This window comes from Podarcis bocagei (assembly GCF_964188305.1).
Source record: "Podarcis bocagei genome assembly, chromosome: 1".
Taxonomy (NCBI): Eukaryota; Metazoa; Chordata; class Lepidosauria; order Squamata; family Lacertidae; genus Podarcis; species Podarcis bocagei.
The window spans coordinates 47,127,963-47,146,065 of record NC_138125.1 but is presented as its reverse complement, the minus strand read 5'-3'; the positions used below and the strand labels follow the sequence as shown (position 1 = coordinate 47,146,065).

The window sequence follows — 18,103 nt, the reverse complement described above, 5'->3', positions numbered from 1 at the left end:
TACTTACTAGAATATTTAAGATAGCAATCCAAACCTCTGAGAACTTCCTGCTTGGACATTGAAAGCTTTCTGAATAGAAAGAGAGAAAAAACCTGTTAGTTTAACTACAAACAGATTGATGCTATCTGCCTATTAAAATGCAGAATTGTGTACATAGTACATCTGGTCCAGACTCAGCCAACATGACACCCTCCAGATGTTGCTAAGCACCATCTCCCTTTTGCCCCGCAGGGCTGCCTAGGCTGCGGATGTGTTCCCGAAGCGCCAGGCGCTCTGCTTTCAGCGCGCCCGGCACTCCGGGAAACATGCTGCTATCCGCAGCCTGGGCAGCCCTGCGGGAACTCCCACAGGGCTGCCTAGGCTGCGGATGTCTTCCTGAAGCCTGGAGAGCGAGAGGGGTCAGTGCGCACCGACCCCTCTCGCTCTCCAAGCTTCAGCGAAAGCCTGCATTTGCCCCATAGGACGCACCCAGATTTCCCCTTCATTTTTGGAGGGGAAAAAGTGCGTCCTATAGGGCAAAAAATACGGTAAGTTTCTTTTCCTTTGGCAAAATAAGATCATCCAATATTTAAATATAATAAATACAATATTTCTAACAGGGATGTTTAAATTGTGTGTTTGATTAGAAATTAAAATATACAGTGACTGTATCTAATACAACTAGTAGCCATTGATCTGTGTGCACACAGAAATATGACTAGGTGACAGTTTAATTACACAACATTTCTATAAATTCATTGAAGCTAATCCTACATATTTTACAGGTGCAGGATCCTAAACTGTTTGAATATGGAACACTTATTTCTGTAAAGCAAAACAAAACCTACCAAGGATAGTGAATGCTTTTTTGTTTTGGTGTAGATAAGCATTTCAACATGACACATAGAAGCTAAGCTGTCAATTAAAAGCAGTGTTTTAGCACAATGCGTACATCAATACTGGATTTTTTAAAAAGCTGATCAAAGCAACCTTAGCAAAATGGACAAATTTCAATCCCTCATACACTTATGTGGACAACTTCATATCTATAGGACCTACTCCTACAGCTACACTTGACTTTCTGTGAAATGTTGTTATTACCCATCCTTCATCATAAAGCCCTAGAGCAAGTTGCAGGAACAAAAAAAATGTACAATTTATTAAATTCCTCCCAAAAATGAGGTTTGCATCCAAAGCTGAATTTAAATGCATTGCAGAATACAAGCCTCACCTTTGGCAAGAATCTTTTGTATCTGTGCCTTGAACTAAACTGAGAATGCTCCTGATTCTTCCTTTGAAGTGGAATTGCTTACGTCATATGTCACGTGACTTGACAGCTGTGTGGACCGTCCCTCCCAAGAGTGTTCTCTGGATGGTGAACCGGTACTGGAATCAGCCTGCCAGCCAGATCCAGTTTCCCACCCCTACTTTAAAGTTTGTGCCAAGCACCCTTTCTGAAAAAAGAAAAAAATAAATATGCAAAAGCAAGTGAGCATTCTACCAAACTGCTTTCCCCACCACCCTGATTTACCGGTGAAAATATCTTGAACAACATCAAGGAAGATGTCCCTTATTGAACTGTACGCAAAGACGTCTCCCTTCTCTCGATAGATGCGGTGGGCTTCCTGCCACATATTCTTTGTTATCTCCTTAATTTTGAGCACTTTCTCAATTACCAAGTCTTTTTGGCTTAATGCGGCAACCTGCGTCAGAAATAGTTATTTTTATTAAAATTACTTGCCACTTGTCATGTAAAAACTTGTCCAGGTGGTGCACAATGGAAACAAACTGAATCCAATGTACTAAAACCAAAAATACAATGATCAGTAGCCCAAAGATTAAAATTCTGTAGTCTTGGGGGTGTAAGACTAAAGGTGAAACTAATGCACCAGCCCTTGTAGAAGGGTAGATCACTTGTCAGTAGGTGCTCCATTCAGCAGAACTTAATTCTAGTTGACCAGATTGAAACAATATGCTCTTACCTAAATAGGGACAGAGTGGGGCAGATCTGTATTTGGAGAGTAGGACTGCTAAATGTTTCTCACTTTCATAACTGATGTCTGTGTCTGCTTTCCACAATTCCTTTGGTTTATATATTGACATACCGTATTTTTCGCACCATAGGGCGCACCGGACCATAGGGCGCACCCAGTTTTTAGGGGGGGGGAATCAAGAAAAAAATATTTTCCCCCCCCAGCCCCAAAGAGCAGCGTACAGGGTGCGCACAACCTCTCCCTGCCGGAGGGGTTTCGCGCAGCTATGGAACAAGCCAAATTTTGGCTTCCCCTTTAGCCCCATGCAGCCTCTCCTTGCCGGGAGACGCTGCGCAGGGCTAAAGAAGCCATAGCCCCGTGCAGCGTCTCCTTGCGGAGGGGTTGCGCGCAGCTATGGAAGAAGGCAAGGCAGCGAGCAGGATGGATCCCGCTCGCTGTTTTGCCTTCCCCTTTAGCCCCGCGCAGCGTCTCCTTGCGGAGGGGTTGCACGCAGCTATGGAAGAAGGCAAGGCAGCGAGCGGGATGGATCCCGCTCGCTGTTTTGCCTTCCCCTTTAGCCCCGCGCAGCGTCTCCTTGCGGAGGGGTTGCGCGCAGCTATGGAAGAAGGCAAGGCAGCGAGCGGGATGGATCCCGCTCGCTGTTTTGCCTTCCCCTTTAGCCCCGCGCAGCGTCTCCTTGCGGAGGGGTTGCGCGCAGCTATGGAAGAAGGCAAGGCAGCGAGCGGGATGGATCCCGCTCGCTGTTTTGCCTTCCCCTTTAGCCCGGCGCAGCCTCTCCTTGCCGGGAGACGCTGCGCAGGGCTTTCCTGGCTTTTCTGGGAGGTGGGGGAATTCCCCCACCTCCCGCAAAACCAGCAGAAGCCGCGCGCACTTTAAAAGGGCTGCACAGCTTCTCCTGGCTTTCCTGGGAGGTGGGGGGATTCCCTCACCTCTCGCAAAAGCCCGCAGAAGCCGTGAGCTCTTTAAAGGGGCTGCGCGGCTTCTCCTGGCTTTTCTGGGAGGTGGGGGAATTCCCCCACCTCCCGCAAAACCGGCAGAAGCCGCGCACACTTTAAAAGGGCTGCACGGCTTCTCCTGGCTTTCCTGGGAGGTGGGGGGATTCCCTCACCTCTCGCAAAAGCCCGCAGAAGCCGTGAGCTCTTTAAAGGGGCTGCGCGGCTTCTCCTGGCTTTTCTGGGAGGTGGGGGAATTCCCCCACCTCCCGCAAAACCGGCAGAAGCCGCGCACACTTTAAAAGGGCTGCACGGCTTCTCCTGGCTTTCCTGGGAGGTGGGAGAAGGGACTGATGCGGCCAGTCAGTCCCTTCTCCCTCCTGTGGGAAAGCCCGCAAGAGCACACGGAGCTTGTGTGCGGCTCTTGGGGGCTTTTCCCGCCTGCCTCCTCCCCTGCATTCGCTCCATAGGACGCACACACATTTTCCCTTGCTTTTTAGGAGGGAAAAAGTGCATCCTATGGTGCGAAAAATACGGTACATTGCCTCCACTTCTTTTTCAGGGGCTGGTAGGAGCCAGTTGTGATGTGAAAAATTAGTAATGGTATGACTGGGCTTCAGAGAGCCTAGACAGTTGCATTAAGACTGCCCTAACAAGCCAGAGCTTAACTCTTCAGTAAGATTCCTAGTTTCCTTAACCTCCAGGATGTAAGACTAGACTAACTAACACACTAGCCCTCCTAGAAGGGTAGAGAGACAAAAAGGGGCATTACAGCTAATTGCTCTATAAGCTGCTAGATCTAAGTGCAAGAAGCCATGTGGTCCAGTTTTCACAGGACCATGCCACCTCCAGAATGAACATGAAGATTTTATGTGAAAGTAAGGGCACTTCCAGATGACCTATTTATTGAGCATTTGTCCTGATCGGTCTGCAGCAAGATTCGATGATAATGGCTATTTAATTAACGTTCATTATGATCTGTGTTTAGGGAGATAAGAGGATGTGTCAAAGCAAGTGGTAACTCACAAGTGCTGTCTCTCAAGTTTAGACTTCCTCTGTTGTTTACTGCAAAAAGTCTGATTTTAGGGGGAGGGGAGCAGGTTCCCCCCCCCATCCAGCTATAATTGAACATCCTTGGAAAGGGGGAGTATTCATAATATATTTCTGAATTCTTTACTCCTACAAAAAAAAGAATCTAGTTCTTTCTGCTAATTGCAGTTTTCTCCCACCTTATTCTTGATCATCTGAATCGTTTCGTGTTCCTCTTCCTGTTCAAAATTGAAAATCTTCACAGCACGGCTCACTTCCCTAAATTGGAAACAATGGACGGTGTGTTATTTACATGCTTCAGAGATCTCAGATGAAAGTCTGGCAGAGGAAGGAGTTCTGTCAAATCAGTACACTAGCCATCTTCTATTTTCATTTTTTTCATTTCACTTTTAATTTGTGTGCTGCCTTTCTATATTCTTTCTATTCATAAGGCAGTTTACAGCAACAAAAGATACACCAAAGAACACAGACCTTAATCTGATCCGATACAAAAACATCATAATAAAACATAATAAATAAAATACAATAACTTCTCTCAGTCTATATTTCCTATGTGCATACAGCTAGCACCTTATTCTGTGAGATATCTGCAACAGTGTAAGTAGACCCTTCTGCCCCTACAGCAGTGTACAGTGGTACCTTGGGTTACAAACTTAATCTGTTCTGGAGGTCCATTCTTAAACCAAAGCGTTCTTAAACTGAGGTGCGCACTTTCCCTAATGAGGCCTCCCGCCGCCGGTGTTTGGCTTCCGTTCGTCTTCCAGGGCAAAGTCCGCTAACTGGAACACCTACTTTCGGTTTTGTGGAGTTCATTGTCTGAAGTGTTCGTTAACAGGACTGTTCGTAGACTGAGGTACCAGTGTATAGCTAGAGAAGGCCTCCCCTACGGGTCCTTTGGGCTTATCTGAAGCTGGTTCATGCTTCCACTTGTCTCCATATGTCTGCTGCACCCTCTGAAATCCTTGTGATGCAATACAAGGGGAAGTGGGTGTAAGAGACACTAAAATCTGTCTTTGCCATGCATACGAGGCAGGTTGGGGAAGAGATGGGTATTGGTACCACAGACCTGGAGTGCCATGCTGGCAAAGGCCACCAACTGTAACCTTAAACTGCATTCTTCTGTACCACCCTGTGATCTGCTTGGCCTGTGCAGCAGTTCATGGGAGAAGGTTATTAGGGTAGGTGGTAAAAATGATAAAAAAACAGATGTAGCTAGCAATTCTGGCTGGTTGAGGCTTGGAAGGAGCACATGACTACGCAGAAGAGGGGAGTGGGGTGAGGAATGGATCAGGTTTAAGTATAGTACTTCTCAGAAGTAATGTTGATGTTTACAGTGAAAGTTTCCATCCCATCTAAGGCACTTGGAGGCCACAACTCCAGTTCTCAAGTTAATCTTGAAAGTAGGCTTTACTGTTTCTTAAAACTATTTGCATACTTTTGAATAGTCTAGAATATGAGTTGTATCCAGTGCTGTCTGTGCACAAGTGAAACAGACTTCTGCAGCAGAACTTCACATCACACTCCTCCCTGAAGCCTTCCACATGCCCTCAAAATCTGCACAAGTGGGTTGGGGGTACATCTGATACAAATTTAGATAGTCATGGGGTGTTTATGAACAAGGTAAAAATCTGCAAGGCCTTGTATCATACCCTGCCAAATATGCCCTCAAAGCTTATTCTGTTTGTGTTAGTTAAGAACAGCTAGAGCTTATTCTGGACTGCTAATTCTGGAGCCAGTCTAGTGTTAATCTGAGAGGTGCTCATTGGAATACCTGTAAGGAAAGAAACAGAATTACAAGCAAAGGCTAAACATTAACTCATGATGGGGTTGCCAGATCATACAGGCCCTGACCCCCTAGCTACATGTTTGGTGTGTGAGAGAAGGGGACCAACTTATAAGTGTAGTTCATGTAAGGGGGAAATCCTGACTCACTCAGGCACCACTCTTAAGTGGAGGAGATCTATACACATAACCTGCTGGCCTTACGCTCACCAAATGGGTGGTGGTGGGAGTGCCCAGTGAGAAACAGAACTTAGTTTCCGGACTTCAGCTTTTCTTTTCCCCCTCCCCCAAGCACAAAGTTCATTCCCAGAAGCTGTAAATGTGTTCCACAGGAGCATTATCCTGAAGAAGTACAGTGGTACATCGGGTTAAGTACTTAATTCGTTCCGGAGGTCTGCTCTTAACCTGAAGCACCACTTTACCTAATGGGGGCCTCCTGCTGCTGCCGCACCGCCGGAGTACGATTTCTGTTCTCAACCTGAAGCAAAGTTCTTAACCTGAAGCACTATTTCTGGGTTAGCGGAGTATGTAACCTGAAGCGTATGTAACCTGAGGTACCACTGTAAAGGTATTGCACATCTGCCAAGAAGAACCCAGGAGAAGGAAGTGGTTTTCTAAATGCATAAGATTTTCTCCATTTAGGAAACAAGGGACTTACTCTTTGACCATCTCATTTGGCTCCATAATCATTCTCTCCAGCAAAGTAGCCCGAACTGTTTCATCCTTCATCTTGAGGGTGATGAGACTACGACAGGCTTCCCTTCGCACCCCAGGGTCTTCTTCATAATGAAGGGCCCAGAGGAGAAGTTCTTTCAGGTAAGGACTTGCCTCTCCTATCTGACCCAGAGCTGACAGAAAATAAAAGAGTGTTCATTTCAACATTTATGCCAGGAAGATGAGGCAATGATCCAAGTGCCACCATCACCTAAAGTTCTACATCCTACACTCTGAAACAAAATGTTACCCTTTCTCCCTGAAGTGGAAGGAAGGAATTGCCTTATTGTGGGAATCTCTTTTGTGCTTCAACCTTCCTTGCAGCACAAAATAGATTATACCCAAATCATCTTTTGTAGATGCCGGTATTATTGCTGATCTTACTCATCTTTTTTTGGAAATCAAGCCACTGTTGACTCATTAACTCAATGACAGTCCAGGATTGTGCTCCTGGACATACCATTTTTGGCAAAGTGTTAAATTAGAAAGCAGGATGCTGACTCTGATGCTGACTCTTTTAATGTGAAATTTCAGCAGCAGGAAAACACTTTTGAGGCATTTAAAAGGTCATTGTATCTGCTCACTAAATAAGTATGCTAGCTGTTGCAGTATCAGATAGGATGTTAAATATGGCTAGTTATTTTTGCACGCAAACAGCTGCTCCCTCTGGGGCTGATAATTAAACCTTTCCTCCTTTGCTGCGGTTCTGAAGAAAATCCTTTGCCTGAATGTTATTTCAGAGGTGGGAAGCCTTTTTTTTTTTTTAAGCAATCTTCCAGGGGGCACGTACCAGTGTTGGGCAGACAGAGGCAAAAGTGGGTAGATAAATTAATGTAAATTGCACCTTTAAAAAGTACACTATTTTCTACAGACACTCTTCTCAATCAAGAGTCACTATCAGAGGTCAAGAACACTTTACAGCCAAGTGAAAACATTCAAGGGGAGTGGGAAGGAAGGCCAGTGCAGGGACTGGCCCAGGAAGAGACAATGTGGTTGGGAGAGGTTATGCTCTGGGGAGAGTCCCAAGGATTAGACAGAGAGGCTTGGCAAGCCACATTTGGCTGCTGGGTCCAAGGTTCCCTGTTGCTGCACTGTTTGCGTTGAGAAGAAATCCCCAATTGATACTAGCAGGAGGCATTTCCTCCCAGTGCAAATATTAGCTTCAGAGGAGGGATTTTCCTCAGGGTCACAACAGGGGAGGAAATGGTTACACTCGCCAACTATGACTTGTTGTGATTCTGATCATCATATACCTTCCCTTGCAGCTTTAATTTGCAGTTTTTAAAGTGTACATATTCAATGCAAGGTTGCAATTAATGGCATATCCAGCTTGGCCCCAAGAGAGTGTACCAAGAAGTCTCTGGTTGAAATCAATTAGCAGTTATCTCAAGAGGCTCAGGCAAGAGGCTTTGCTCTCAACATCAGAGATTAAATCTCTCAGCATGAGAGATTAAAATATTCACTTATCCTACAGGGCTGTTACAAAGATAACTGGTGACAAACTGGATTTTAGTCCGTGGAAGCTGTACCATAATAATGTGATAGTCCATAAAAGGCCACAGAACTCTTTCCTGTTCTTGTTGCAGCAAGAGACAGCTACTTCCCTGGAAACAATATGAGACAATATGAAGTGCTAAATGCTTTAAATATGCTACGTAAATGCTAACGTAGGATTATCACTAGTCTTGGGGCTGCTTCAGTCCTGATGATTAAAACATCCACAAATGATGATCAGCTTTTTAGTGGAACTTGAACATCCCCATACTTTTTACAGGTTGGTTCTGCACATGAGAAGGAAATGATAGGGTCCTAGCCTGTAGAATACCTTTGATAGCGAGAGTCTTGATTTTCCAGAGAGGGTCAGTCTGCATTATCTTAAAAAGGCACCTGAGCACCTAAGAACAGCAACAAGAAAAAAGGTATTAGTTGCAGGAACGTAGTTTGCATATTGTTTTAAACGGGATGGTTCACACCAAATAAATTACAAGACTGCCCCAATAGGGAATTCCAGACTGTAATATAAAGGCAGCAGGTAGGCACGATGTGGAACCCACCAAGCCAAACATCGCCCATCACTTGTGTATTGTAACATTTTTGCAGGGCAGACAGGTACCTCATTCAATTCCATTGTCTTGAAAAAGCCATCTTTCCATTATGTGCAGTATTTTCTTTTCCTGTTCAAGCCTCATAATAATGAAGGAGAGAAACACAATAGCACATTTCTGCTTTCATTCACCCCATCAGAAGGTGAAGCTTTTAATATTTAATAGGGAATATTTATAGGGACGTTTTTAATATTTAATCTTTTATTGTGTTTTTTTATCTGCTGGAGGCCACGGCAACCCAGTCGGATGGGCGATGTACAAATTATAATCATTATTATTATTCATCACATTCCTTTAATTTTCAATGGTGCTTAGAAGGTCTTGGCAAACTGTGCCTATAATATTTTTTTAAAAATAAAGTATGGGAATGAATAAATAATAAACACAGCTTATATTATTTTTAAACACAGAAAATACAGTCTATGGCGGGGTGGACTTTTAGAGACAGCTAACAGAAAGTCCACAAACCAGATCAAAGCCCCCAAGCAACTTCAGCTGGATTCATTGGCTCTACCAAAAAATACTTTGGAGATGTAGCAGAAATGTTTCCCTGGGATGAAACGGGATTGAGCTGGGATACGGAGCCTGTGGCCCTCCATATGCTCTTGGAGTACAACTTCCATCACCTCTGATCATTAGCCATGCTGATTGGGACTGACAGGAGTTGGAGTCTAACAACATCTGGAGGGCCACAGGTTCTCTGTCTCTGGACAAGGGACTTTAATATAGATCTTGGCCCTAGGACCCCTGACCATTAGGTCCAGTCGTGACCAACTCTGGGGTTGCAGCGCTCATCTCACTTTATTGGCCTAGGGAGCCAGCATACCATGTGGCCAGCATGACCAAGTCACTTCTGGCGAACCAGAGCAGCGCACGGAAACGCCATTTACTTTCCCACCAGAGCGGTACCTATTTATCTACTTGCACTTTGACGTGCTTCCAAACTGCTAGGTTGGCAGGAGCAGGGACTGAGCAACAGGAGCTCTCCCCGTTGTGGGGATTCGAACCGCCGACCTTCTGATTGGCAAGTCCTAGGCTCTGTGGTTTAACCCACAGTGCAACCCGCGTCCCTGATCCAGCTCAAATTGCATGTAATGAAGTCTACATCAAAAGGAATAAGAACAGTCTGGTTGAATCAAACCAAAGGCCCATCTAGTCCAGCTTCCTGTACTCACAGTGGTCAACCAGATGCCTATGAGAATTTTGCAAGCATTACCTGAATACAACAGCACTCTCCCCGCTTGCAATTCCCTGCAACTGGTATACAGAGGCACACTGCCTCTGGCACATGTATCATGGCTAGCAGCCACTGATAGCCTTATTCTCCATGAATTTCCCTAATCCTCTTGGAAAAGCATCCAAGTTGTCGGCCACCATCTTATGGGGGTGGTTTCATAGTTTAACTATGTGTTGCGTGAAGAAGGATCTTGTCTGTCCCATTAATTCAGATTCTTTGGAGGGACCCAGGTTCTAGTATTAGAGCAGAGGGAGAATAATTTCTCTTTACCCATTTTCTCCACATCATGCATCCAGGCAGAACCCAGCCTGAAAAAGCATCACAATGTAGATGTAGTGTTATACATCCAGATGCGCGCCTGCATTTATACCACATCTACTATGCATGTAGAAGGTTGGTTCTCCCCAAATAATCAGTGAGGAAGATGTATTGTTCCAGCCCTGGACTAGCGTCTGAAGAATAAGTCTCTGAAGAAGCCACCCAGGCTGCATTCAAGAAAGGAGTTTATATTTATCTCTGCATATAGGGCTTTTGCCAGTCATTTTGCTGGGACTGGCCCAAGAACACTTGGCACCTAAGGCAAACCACAAAATAGCATCCCCCCAGGGAAGAAGGGGTGGGTGAAGATCTACATCAGGAATCAGCGGGAAATAAATGACCACTTTGGGAACAAAGGGTGGGAGAAGACCAGCAGTACCTCCTATTCACCAAGAGGCTGATGCAAAGGAGGCATGGAGGGGGTGCTGCCAAGGATCTGGCCTTCAAGGAACAGCACCCCAGCTGTCTCTGCCACTGCAGCAGCATCAGAAGGCGATGGATTGTTTGGAGGCTGAATCTGCTGTCCCTAAAGATCCCGCCACCTGAGGCAGTCACCTCACCTTGCCTCGTGGATGCACTGGCCCTACATTTTGAACACTCACCATCTCTTCTTTAATCTGAAGTTCTCCAGCTGCCCAGCAGGCTTCTTTTCGAACTGCTACAAAGTCATCAGTGAAACATTTTAGGAAGCCAGGGAGCAGCCTGGCCGTCATGAGTTTCAGCCACCCAATCAATGAAAGAGCTTCCACCCTCATCCGGACATCTCCTCTTTTTAGCTTCTCCCTGAGGGCACAAGTGTGTTCTTAATGAACAATGGTTGAACTCAGTTATTAAGTCCTGGGTGTGAAGACTTCATTTGAAGTGAAGGGCCATTAATTATAACAAGTATTAATAGAATCAGCAACAGCATAAACCCCCGTGTTCATGAGCTAGATGTGTTTAGCACATGCATAGGCAAACTCGGCCCTTCAGATGTTTTTGGCCTACAACTCCCATGATCCCTAGCTAACAGGACCAGTGGTCAGGGATGATGGGAATTGTAGTCCCAAAATATTTGGAGGGCCGAGTTTGCCTATGCCTAGTTTAGCATAAAGAACTGTAAGGGTAATCACTGTGGTGCTGTCCAGATGTTGTTGGGCCGATCAGGACCAGACAGCGTGGCCAATGGTTAGGGATGATGGGAGCTGTATCCCACCAACACCTGGAGGGCACCACTGCCACTTCCACGCTGGAGAAATCCTCTTCGGAGGAGGACCTGGAGCTCCCCAAGGCAAATGGAGCAGCAGGTTGTGTCAATTAACAGTCAGACAGAGCCAAACCTTTCATTGGTCACAGCCCTCCAACCTCCTCCTTAGGACACAGGAGGCCCCTGCACAGAATCAGAGGCAGAGGCTGATCAGCCGCTGAGTCTGGGGGAGTGCAGGTGCCCACAGGTGCAGGATCAGTCAGGCTGCTGCCCTCCTCAAGAGAAAATGGCTACTTGTGAGTAAGATGCTCCTCATTAACAGACGAACTCTTTAGGTAGCCTTGATGGCTTGCAGCTGCGCTCTAGGTTCCAAAGTAAACGCACCAGTGTAATTGCACCAGTTGCCTGATTTGAGTCCAGGCCCCAGTGTCTTGACCTTGGACTGATTCTGGATGTTGCCTCTCATGTTGCCCCTGTGCATTGCCTTCAGACAATCAGACCAGTTCACATTATGGAGCAGAGGATCAATCAAGCTTTAGTTTTGTGCATTTAAAAGCATAACAACAATGGTTATTAACTTTATCCTATTTTGTCATTACTTAAGAGCATACTAAGGGTGCAAATCCTGTAAATGACTTAGGCTAGCTAAGTGGCCTTAGGAAGCAGTATATATGATGCTCTGCTGGCAGAGATGGAGCTATGTCAGCAGAATGATACTTACCCTGAAGGAACTACCTCCAGTACGTCAGCTGAAAACTCTTGTCAGGATATCTGTGGCACTGGGCACAAATGTGACTGTATAGGATTGCTCTGCCCATCAGTGAAGATGATGTTTCTAACATGCATATGGATCTCTATGCGTCTCATTTCAAATGCCATCAGACATTATTGAGGTCCTCTGTTTCCAATGCACTGTCTATCTGCATTTCAGAATCTTGCAGAGGAAATGTTTTGCTAGTGATTGAGATGTCTTACCACGTTGCATGGCTCTCACCTGAGTTGATCATGGACTTCTTTCCCAAGCTCCAAATGCCCCAAAGCCTTGGCAGCTGCCTGGCGTACATCAAACTTCCAATCTGTCCACATGAGCTGGACAATTTTGTTTTTTAGGTCCTACATAGAAGAACTAAGAGTAACTTTAGGCAACAGATAAATTGACGCTGAAGAAGACAAAGATGAAGATGATAATTAAAAAGCATTTATATACCACTTAATATTTTTTAAAAAGCTAAGCAGTGTACAACATAAAGACAACAAGCAGTGTCATTGAAAGAGAATGCAACATAAAACCAGTAAAACAGTAGTATAAGAGTGTCCAGGCACTGGTTTGAAACAGCCACACCCTCTCCTGATTCAGATGTAACAGAAACAGAGCCCCAAATCTCCCCATAACAGAACTGGCAGGAGGCCGGTCCATAGTTTCCCAATGCTGCTCTCCGAAAGCAGCCCTGTAGGAGCAGAACTGCTGCAACACAACCTTGCTTCACAAGGCATCATTTTAAAAGAGTACAACTGTTTCTTATGTCAGCATCTCTGCGGCGAGCCATGTAGAAAGCCTGGACACCTAGAAAAGTCTAGGAATCAAGGAAGCTGGCCCCCTTCATTGCTGGGTAGCCCTTTGGGAAGGAATGGATATTTTTTGGCAAGCCTAGGATTTCTGCTCACAGTAGAAACCTTAACCTGTGCATCCCAACCCCAGTGCTCATATACATAATGCAGGCTTGGATTCCAAGGTAAGTTAATTTAAGAAGCTCATAAAAGGAAAGCTTCCCATTCCCTCTGTCTCTCTGAAGACACCTGAACCCTCCAAAAAGCCTACTCTGGAGGGCCAGTGGCCTCCTAAACAATGTGGGTTGGGATGCAGTGGGCTGCTGGTAGACAAGGGAATCTTCCAAAATCAGACTTGGATAACTTAATATAACTTAATAAAATCCACAGAAGGAAAGTTTTGTGATTCCCTTCCTTCTCCTTTTATCCCCAGGATACACCTGAGCCCAAGCCTCTGCTGTTTCGGAGGGCCTCCTGAGTCTCTACTGAGGCTTTTCAGGGAACACACAGGGCTGGGTAGCGAGGAGGCAAGAGGAAACTTTCCTTCCATGAGCTTCCTTCAGCTGATTTAGTTTAGGATTCAAACCAAAGAATTTTCTGTCTATATATTCACATCTCAGTCTTTGTTTCACCACCAGTGCCATTTAGGAGCAATTTTAAATAAATCAGATTTTTTTTTACGCTTAACGGTGGCATCACCACTGCAACAATTCCCCCTCCCTTAATTACTATGTGTATGTTGGTGCATGTCACAAATGAAGAGAAACATGTTTTTCCTCACTCTGAACTGCCAAACAATGGAATCTCTAGTAAGCTTGAATCACGTCAGAAGGAATATTTGAATCTGCTAGTGCTTCGGTCATGAAAATGGCTCTACCAATATTCTCTTATGGATGTTATAGTATGTTAGCTTCGTGAGGCATAACTTACTTGGCTGACGCTCCCAGGAATACGTGAAAATGTTTTACAGGCCAAAACCCGATGCTTCCATTGGTAGCTGTTCAATTCGGATGCCAGTAAGCAATGAACCAAGCCCTGGAAGATTAAACCAATCAGCAGAAAGCCTGAACGCACTGAAGTATAGAAGAGGGACAGAGAGGCTTGCCAATATTTTAAGGAGAGGAGTTAGGACCACCGATGACCATTTTTGGAGCTGACTGCGAGATAACAATGTGTACTGTTTTTAACACTTGATTGGGAGCCGCCCAGAGTGGCTGGGGAAACTCAGCCAGATGGGCGGGATATAAATAATAAATTATTATTATTATTATTATTATATGATAACTTCAAAGCATGCTGTTTGCTTTGAGGAACTGGTACTAATTGACCTGATTGACTCTACAGCTGAAACTCTAAGTGCGGCTTGTTATGAAACAAATACTAAACCATAGTAACAAATACTAAGCTGTATCAACAAAGCAGACAACAATTTCAGCATTGTAAAACACATACATCCTTAAGGCCTGGGCAAATAAACATGTTTTCACCTGGCACTGAGTATAAAACAAATATGGCACCAGCAAACCTCTCTGAAGAAGGAGGCCACAACTGAAAGCCACCATCTCTGATCAACATCTACCTTTCTTCAGATGATGTGGGGAACTCAGAGCAAGGCCTCGGAGGTTGATCTTAATATCCAGATAATTACAAATACACCATCAGTTTCTGTGCTTTCTTTCATTACAATAAAAGAGACTGCTGCTGTAACTTCACCACTCAGGGAAAAGGGGTGAGCTATCCCTGTTTGTGATAGTATATAACAAACAGATGTCCTGCTGGAACCATTTTTTAAAATATACATATATATTCATGTTAAATTAGGAATTTCCCATTCAGATTTTAACCACACACACACACACACCTTTTAAAAAGAAAACACAATGTGAAGCCATTATCCATGGCATTGTGATAATCTGGACTGGAATACTGCAAATAACCAGAGTCATCTGACTAATCTACTTGGAATCCAGGGAGAAATAATGCCATAGTTCACAAGATTATCATTAATCCCAATGGAAAAATCTGTTGAGTACAGCAACTGGCCTGGCCACTTATTCAGACAGAAAGCAAAATAATTTTTGATGTGAATGTTCCCTGTGGGATTCTGTGCAAGGAAGCTGAACCTGTCCCTTGGGCCCAAGTCCACCAAAGTAGAACAAGTCTCATGCCTGTCTTTTCTGCAACATGCATGCCTTGTGCTACAAAGAGTGTCCAGTATCTGTATTCAACAGTGGGGGGCAAGCCTGAGTAAAATAAATATCAGCAGGCCACAATGGTTGTGTGTTTACAGCTTGTTATTTCACCTGAGCCTTGGTACTTACTGTTTGTCGGCTGAGTCGAGATAATAAAAGACAAGCCTGGTCTTCTGTGGCATCATCCTGCTGCTCAAAAATTTGAGTCAGGATCCTTTTCACTACATGGAAACTTATATTGCCTTCCATTGCCAGGGCTTGAGCTGCAGTCCAACTGTCTGTACTATTACCTAATAGCAAAAGAATTACTAGTATATAATATGATGCTCTATAAAAAAGACTCTCATTCCAGCTTGGTCTAATGCAGTAGCGGGAAGCCTGGAACTTTCCAGATCTCACTGAACTACAGCTCCCATCATCCCTAGGGGCTGGTCATGCTGACTAGAGCCAGTAGGAGTTGGAGTCCAATAAGATCTGAAGGGCCACAGGTTAGCCATCCCAGATCAGATGCAAGAACACATAAAACTTTTAGTTTAATACACACACCACTTTTAATTACAGTGGTGCCTCGCAAGACGAAATTAATTCGTTCCGCAAGTCTCTTCGTCTTGCGATTTTTTCGTCTTGCGATGCACGGTTTCCCATAGGAATGCATTGAAAATCAATTAATGCGTTCCTAGGGAAACCGCCTTCAGACCAGGTCCGGGGACAGTCTGTCCCCGGACCTCTTCTGAAGGCTGGGGGGGGGGGGATAAGGGCTTTTCTTCCCACCCCCAGCATTTTAAAAAACCCCGGGGCAGCGGAGGACTTCTCCGCTGTCCGGGCAATCTTAAAATGCTGGCGGGCGGCATTTTAAAATCGCTCCGGGACAGCGGAGGACTTCTCCAATGTCCGGGGCGATTTAAAAGCCCCTGGGAAGGCAGGCAGGGGGGGCAAAAGTCTTTGTCAGCCTTCAGAAGGTGTTCCTGCCCCCCCGCCCCGCTTCGGAGCACCGTTCCGAAGCGGGGCGGCGGGGGAAGGTGTTCCCACCCCCCCGCCCCGCTTCGGAGCACCGGGAGAAGCGATCTCCCCGCAGCCCCTTGCTTCAAAAGAGGTCCGGGGCAGCGGGAAGCGCTTCCCGCTGTCCCCGGACCTGGGGCTGCGGGGAGAAGATCGCTTCTCCCCGCCGCCCCTTGCTTCAAAAGAGAAGACCCGCTGTCCCCGGGGCAAGCTTCGTTTTGCGAAGCAAGCCCATAGGGATATTTGTCTTGCGAGGCAACTCGAAAACGAAAAAACCTTTCGTTTTGCGAGTTTTTCGTCTCGCGAGGCGTTCGTCTTGCGGGGTACCACTGTATTAGAGTGTTTGCAGTCTAAGAAAGTGATTGGTAAGCACAGCAGGATTGTTGAAAAAGTTACACTTTTTAGGAGGAGGCGGCATTCTGCCAGGAACCACTGTGGGGCTGGTGTACTGAGCCTGATTATCCTCTTCCAAAGCAACTACTCTATTCCAAACTTATAAATGGTAAGCATAATGCTGGTGGTCAACAAAAGAGGTTCAAAGACTCTCTCAAAGCAAATCTTTTTTAAAAATGTAGTATAAACACCAACAACTGGGAAACACTGGCCTGTGAGCGCTCTAAGTGAAGAACAGCCTTTACCAAAGGTGTCGTGGGTTTTGAAGATGCTTGAACTCAGGATGAAAGGTAGAAATGCGCTAAGAGGTAGGCACGTTTGGCAAACCCTCACCATGATCAACTCCCACCTGGAAACCTATGTCCCCACTGTGGAAGGACGTGTGGGTTCAGAATTGGCCTCCACAGTCACTTACGGACTCACTTTTAAAACCATGTATATGGAAGACAATCTTACTTGACTACGAGTGATTGCCAAAGAAGAAGAAGAAGGTGTACTGAGACACTCCACAGTGGCCCCATCAAAGGCCAGCAGAGGTCTGGGCTGTGCAGAGGGACACTTCTGCCTCAACCAAACGCCTTCTAGCCCGGCAGATCAGGGCTTTGTATTGCAGCTTTAGCTGTGACTGACAGTGCAATCTTATACGTGTATACTCAGAAGTAAGCCCCATTGAGTTCCCAGGCACATGCATGTAGATTTATAGCCTAACTATAGGTGGATTTGGGCCCTAGTCTGACTTCTTTTTGAATATTCTTTGTCAGAGAAAATGTTTTCATGGCTTTGGAGATGCTTGATATCCACAAAACAGTTCCTATATGGAAGGAAGAGGAAAGTTATTTTGCTAACCATTTATCAGAGCATCCTTCATGATGGACTGTGCCACTGGATTCCACTCCCCCATGGCGTAGAAGCCCACAGCAGCAGCCATTCTCACATGAGCATCCTTATCAAACAATGTATTTCTAAGCAAAGGCTGTATTTTCTTTGGTATATCTTCAACTTCTAAATTCTTGCCACCAGTTTCTATCCCTATTACTGAAAGAAAGAGCAGAACATTCACATGTAAATATTTTTGCCTTCCTATGCAGAAATTATGCCAGCTTTTAAAAATAAGATGTTTCTTTTATTGATGGTCAGTAAGCACTCATTTTATAAATATGCTCACTATGAAAACAGTACAGTGGTACCTCGGGTTACAGACACTTCAGGTTACAGACTCCGCTAACCCAGATATAGTACCTCAGCCAACATAGTTCTGTAGCCTGAAGCGTATGTAACCAGAGGTACCACTGTACTAAAAATCCAGGAATCTAAATGGCTAGATTGGTATACTTTGTCTGATACCCTTCCTGGTACAGATGGATCATAAAATCATGCTGATAGCAGTTAACTAGAAATAGCTGGAACTTTTGCCCTTTGGACCTTCTGTCTTTCACATTGTTCGTTCATTCTTTGACTAATCCTTAGCTTCCAAAGTTCACACAAATGGAGTGGGTGGAGTGGGGGAAGAGGAAAAAGGAATGGGGCATTCAAAACAGTGCAATATGTTGGCCCAAAATTGGAAAACAGATGTAATACCTACTATTATTGAATGGCAGGTTAAAATGATGAATTACGCAGAATTGGCCAGATTATCAGGGAAAATACGAGACCAGGACGAACAGAAGTTTTATG

The 18,103-nt window shown here is 45.1% G+C and overlaps 1 protein-coding gene across 4 annotated transcripts in view; it reads right to left on the bottom strand.

Annotated features, from left to right (window-relative positions):
- HEATR4 (HEAT repeat containing 4) overlaps positions 1–18,103 on the bottom strand; it is a 39,155-nt gene that overhangs the window by 8,612 nt on the left and 12,440 nt on the right. For all 4 annotated transcript variants that reach the window (XM_081211635.1, XM_081211637.1, XM_081211636.1 and 1 more), the window contains 10 exons: positions 17,276–17,464; positions 15,167–15,327; positions 13,776–13,880; positions 12,292–12,410; positions 10,714–10,894; positions 8,277–8,346; positions 6,396–6,585; positions 4,135–4,213; positions 1,511–1,682; positions 8–69 (listed from right to left, as the gene is read on the bottom strand). In XM_081211635.1, the coding sequence (XP_081067761.1) occupies positions 8–69; positions 1,511–1,682; positions 4,135–4,213; positions 6,396–6,585; positions 8,277–8,346; positions 10,714–10,894; positions 12,292–12,410; positions 13,776–13,880; positions 15,167–15,327; positions 17,276–17,464 (1,328 nt within the window). The remainder of the gene's footprint in view (positions 1–7; positions 70–1,510; positions 1,683–4,134; positions 4,214–6,395; positions 6,586–8,276; positions 8,347–10,713; positions 10,895–12,291; positions 12,411–13,775; positions 13,881–15,166; positions 15,328–17,275; positions 17,465–18,103) is intronic.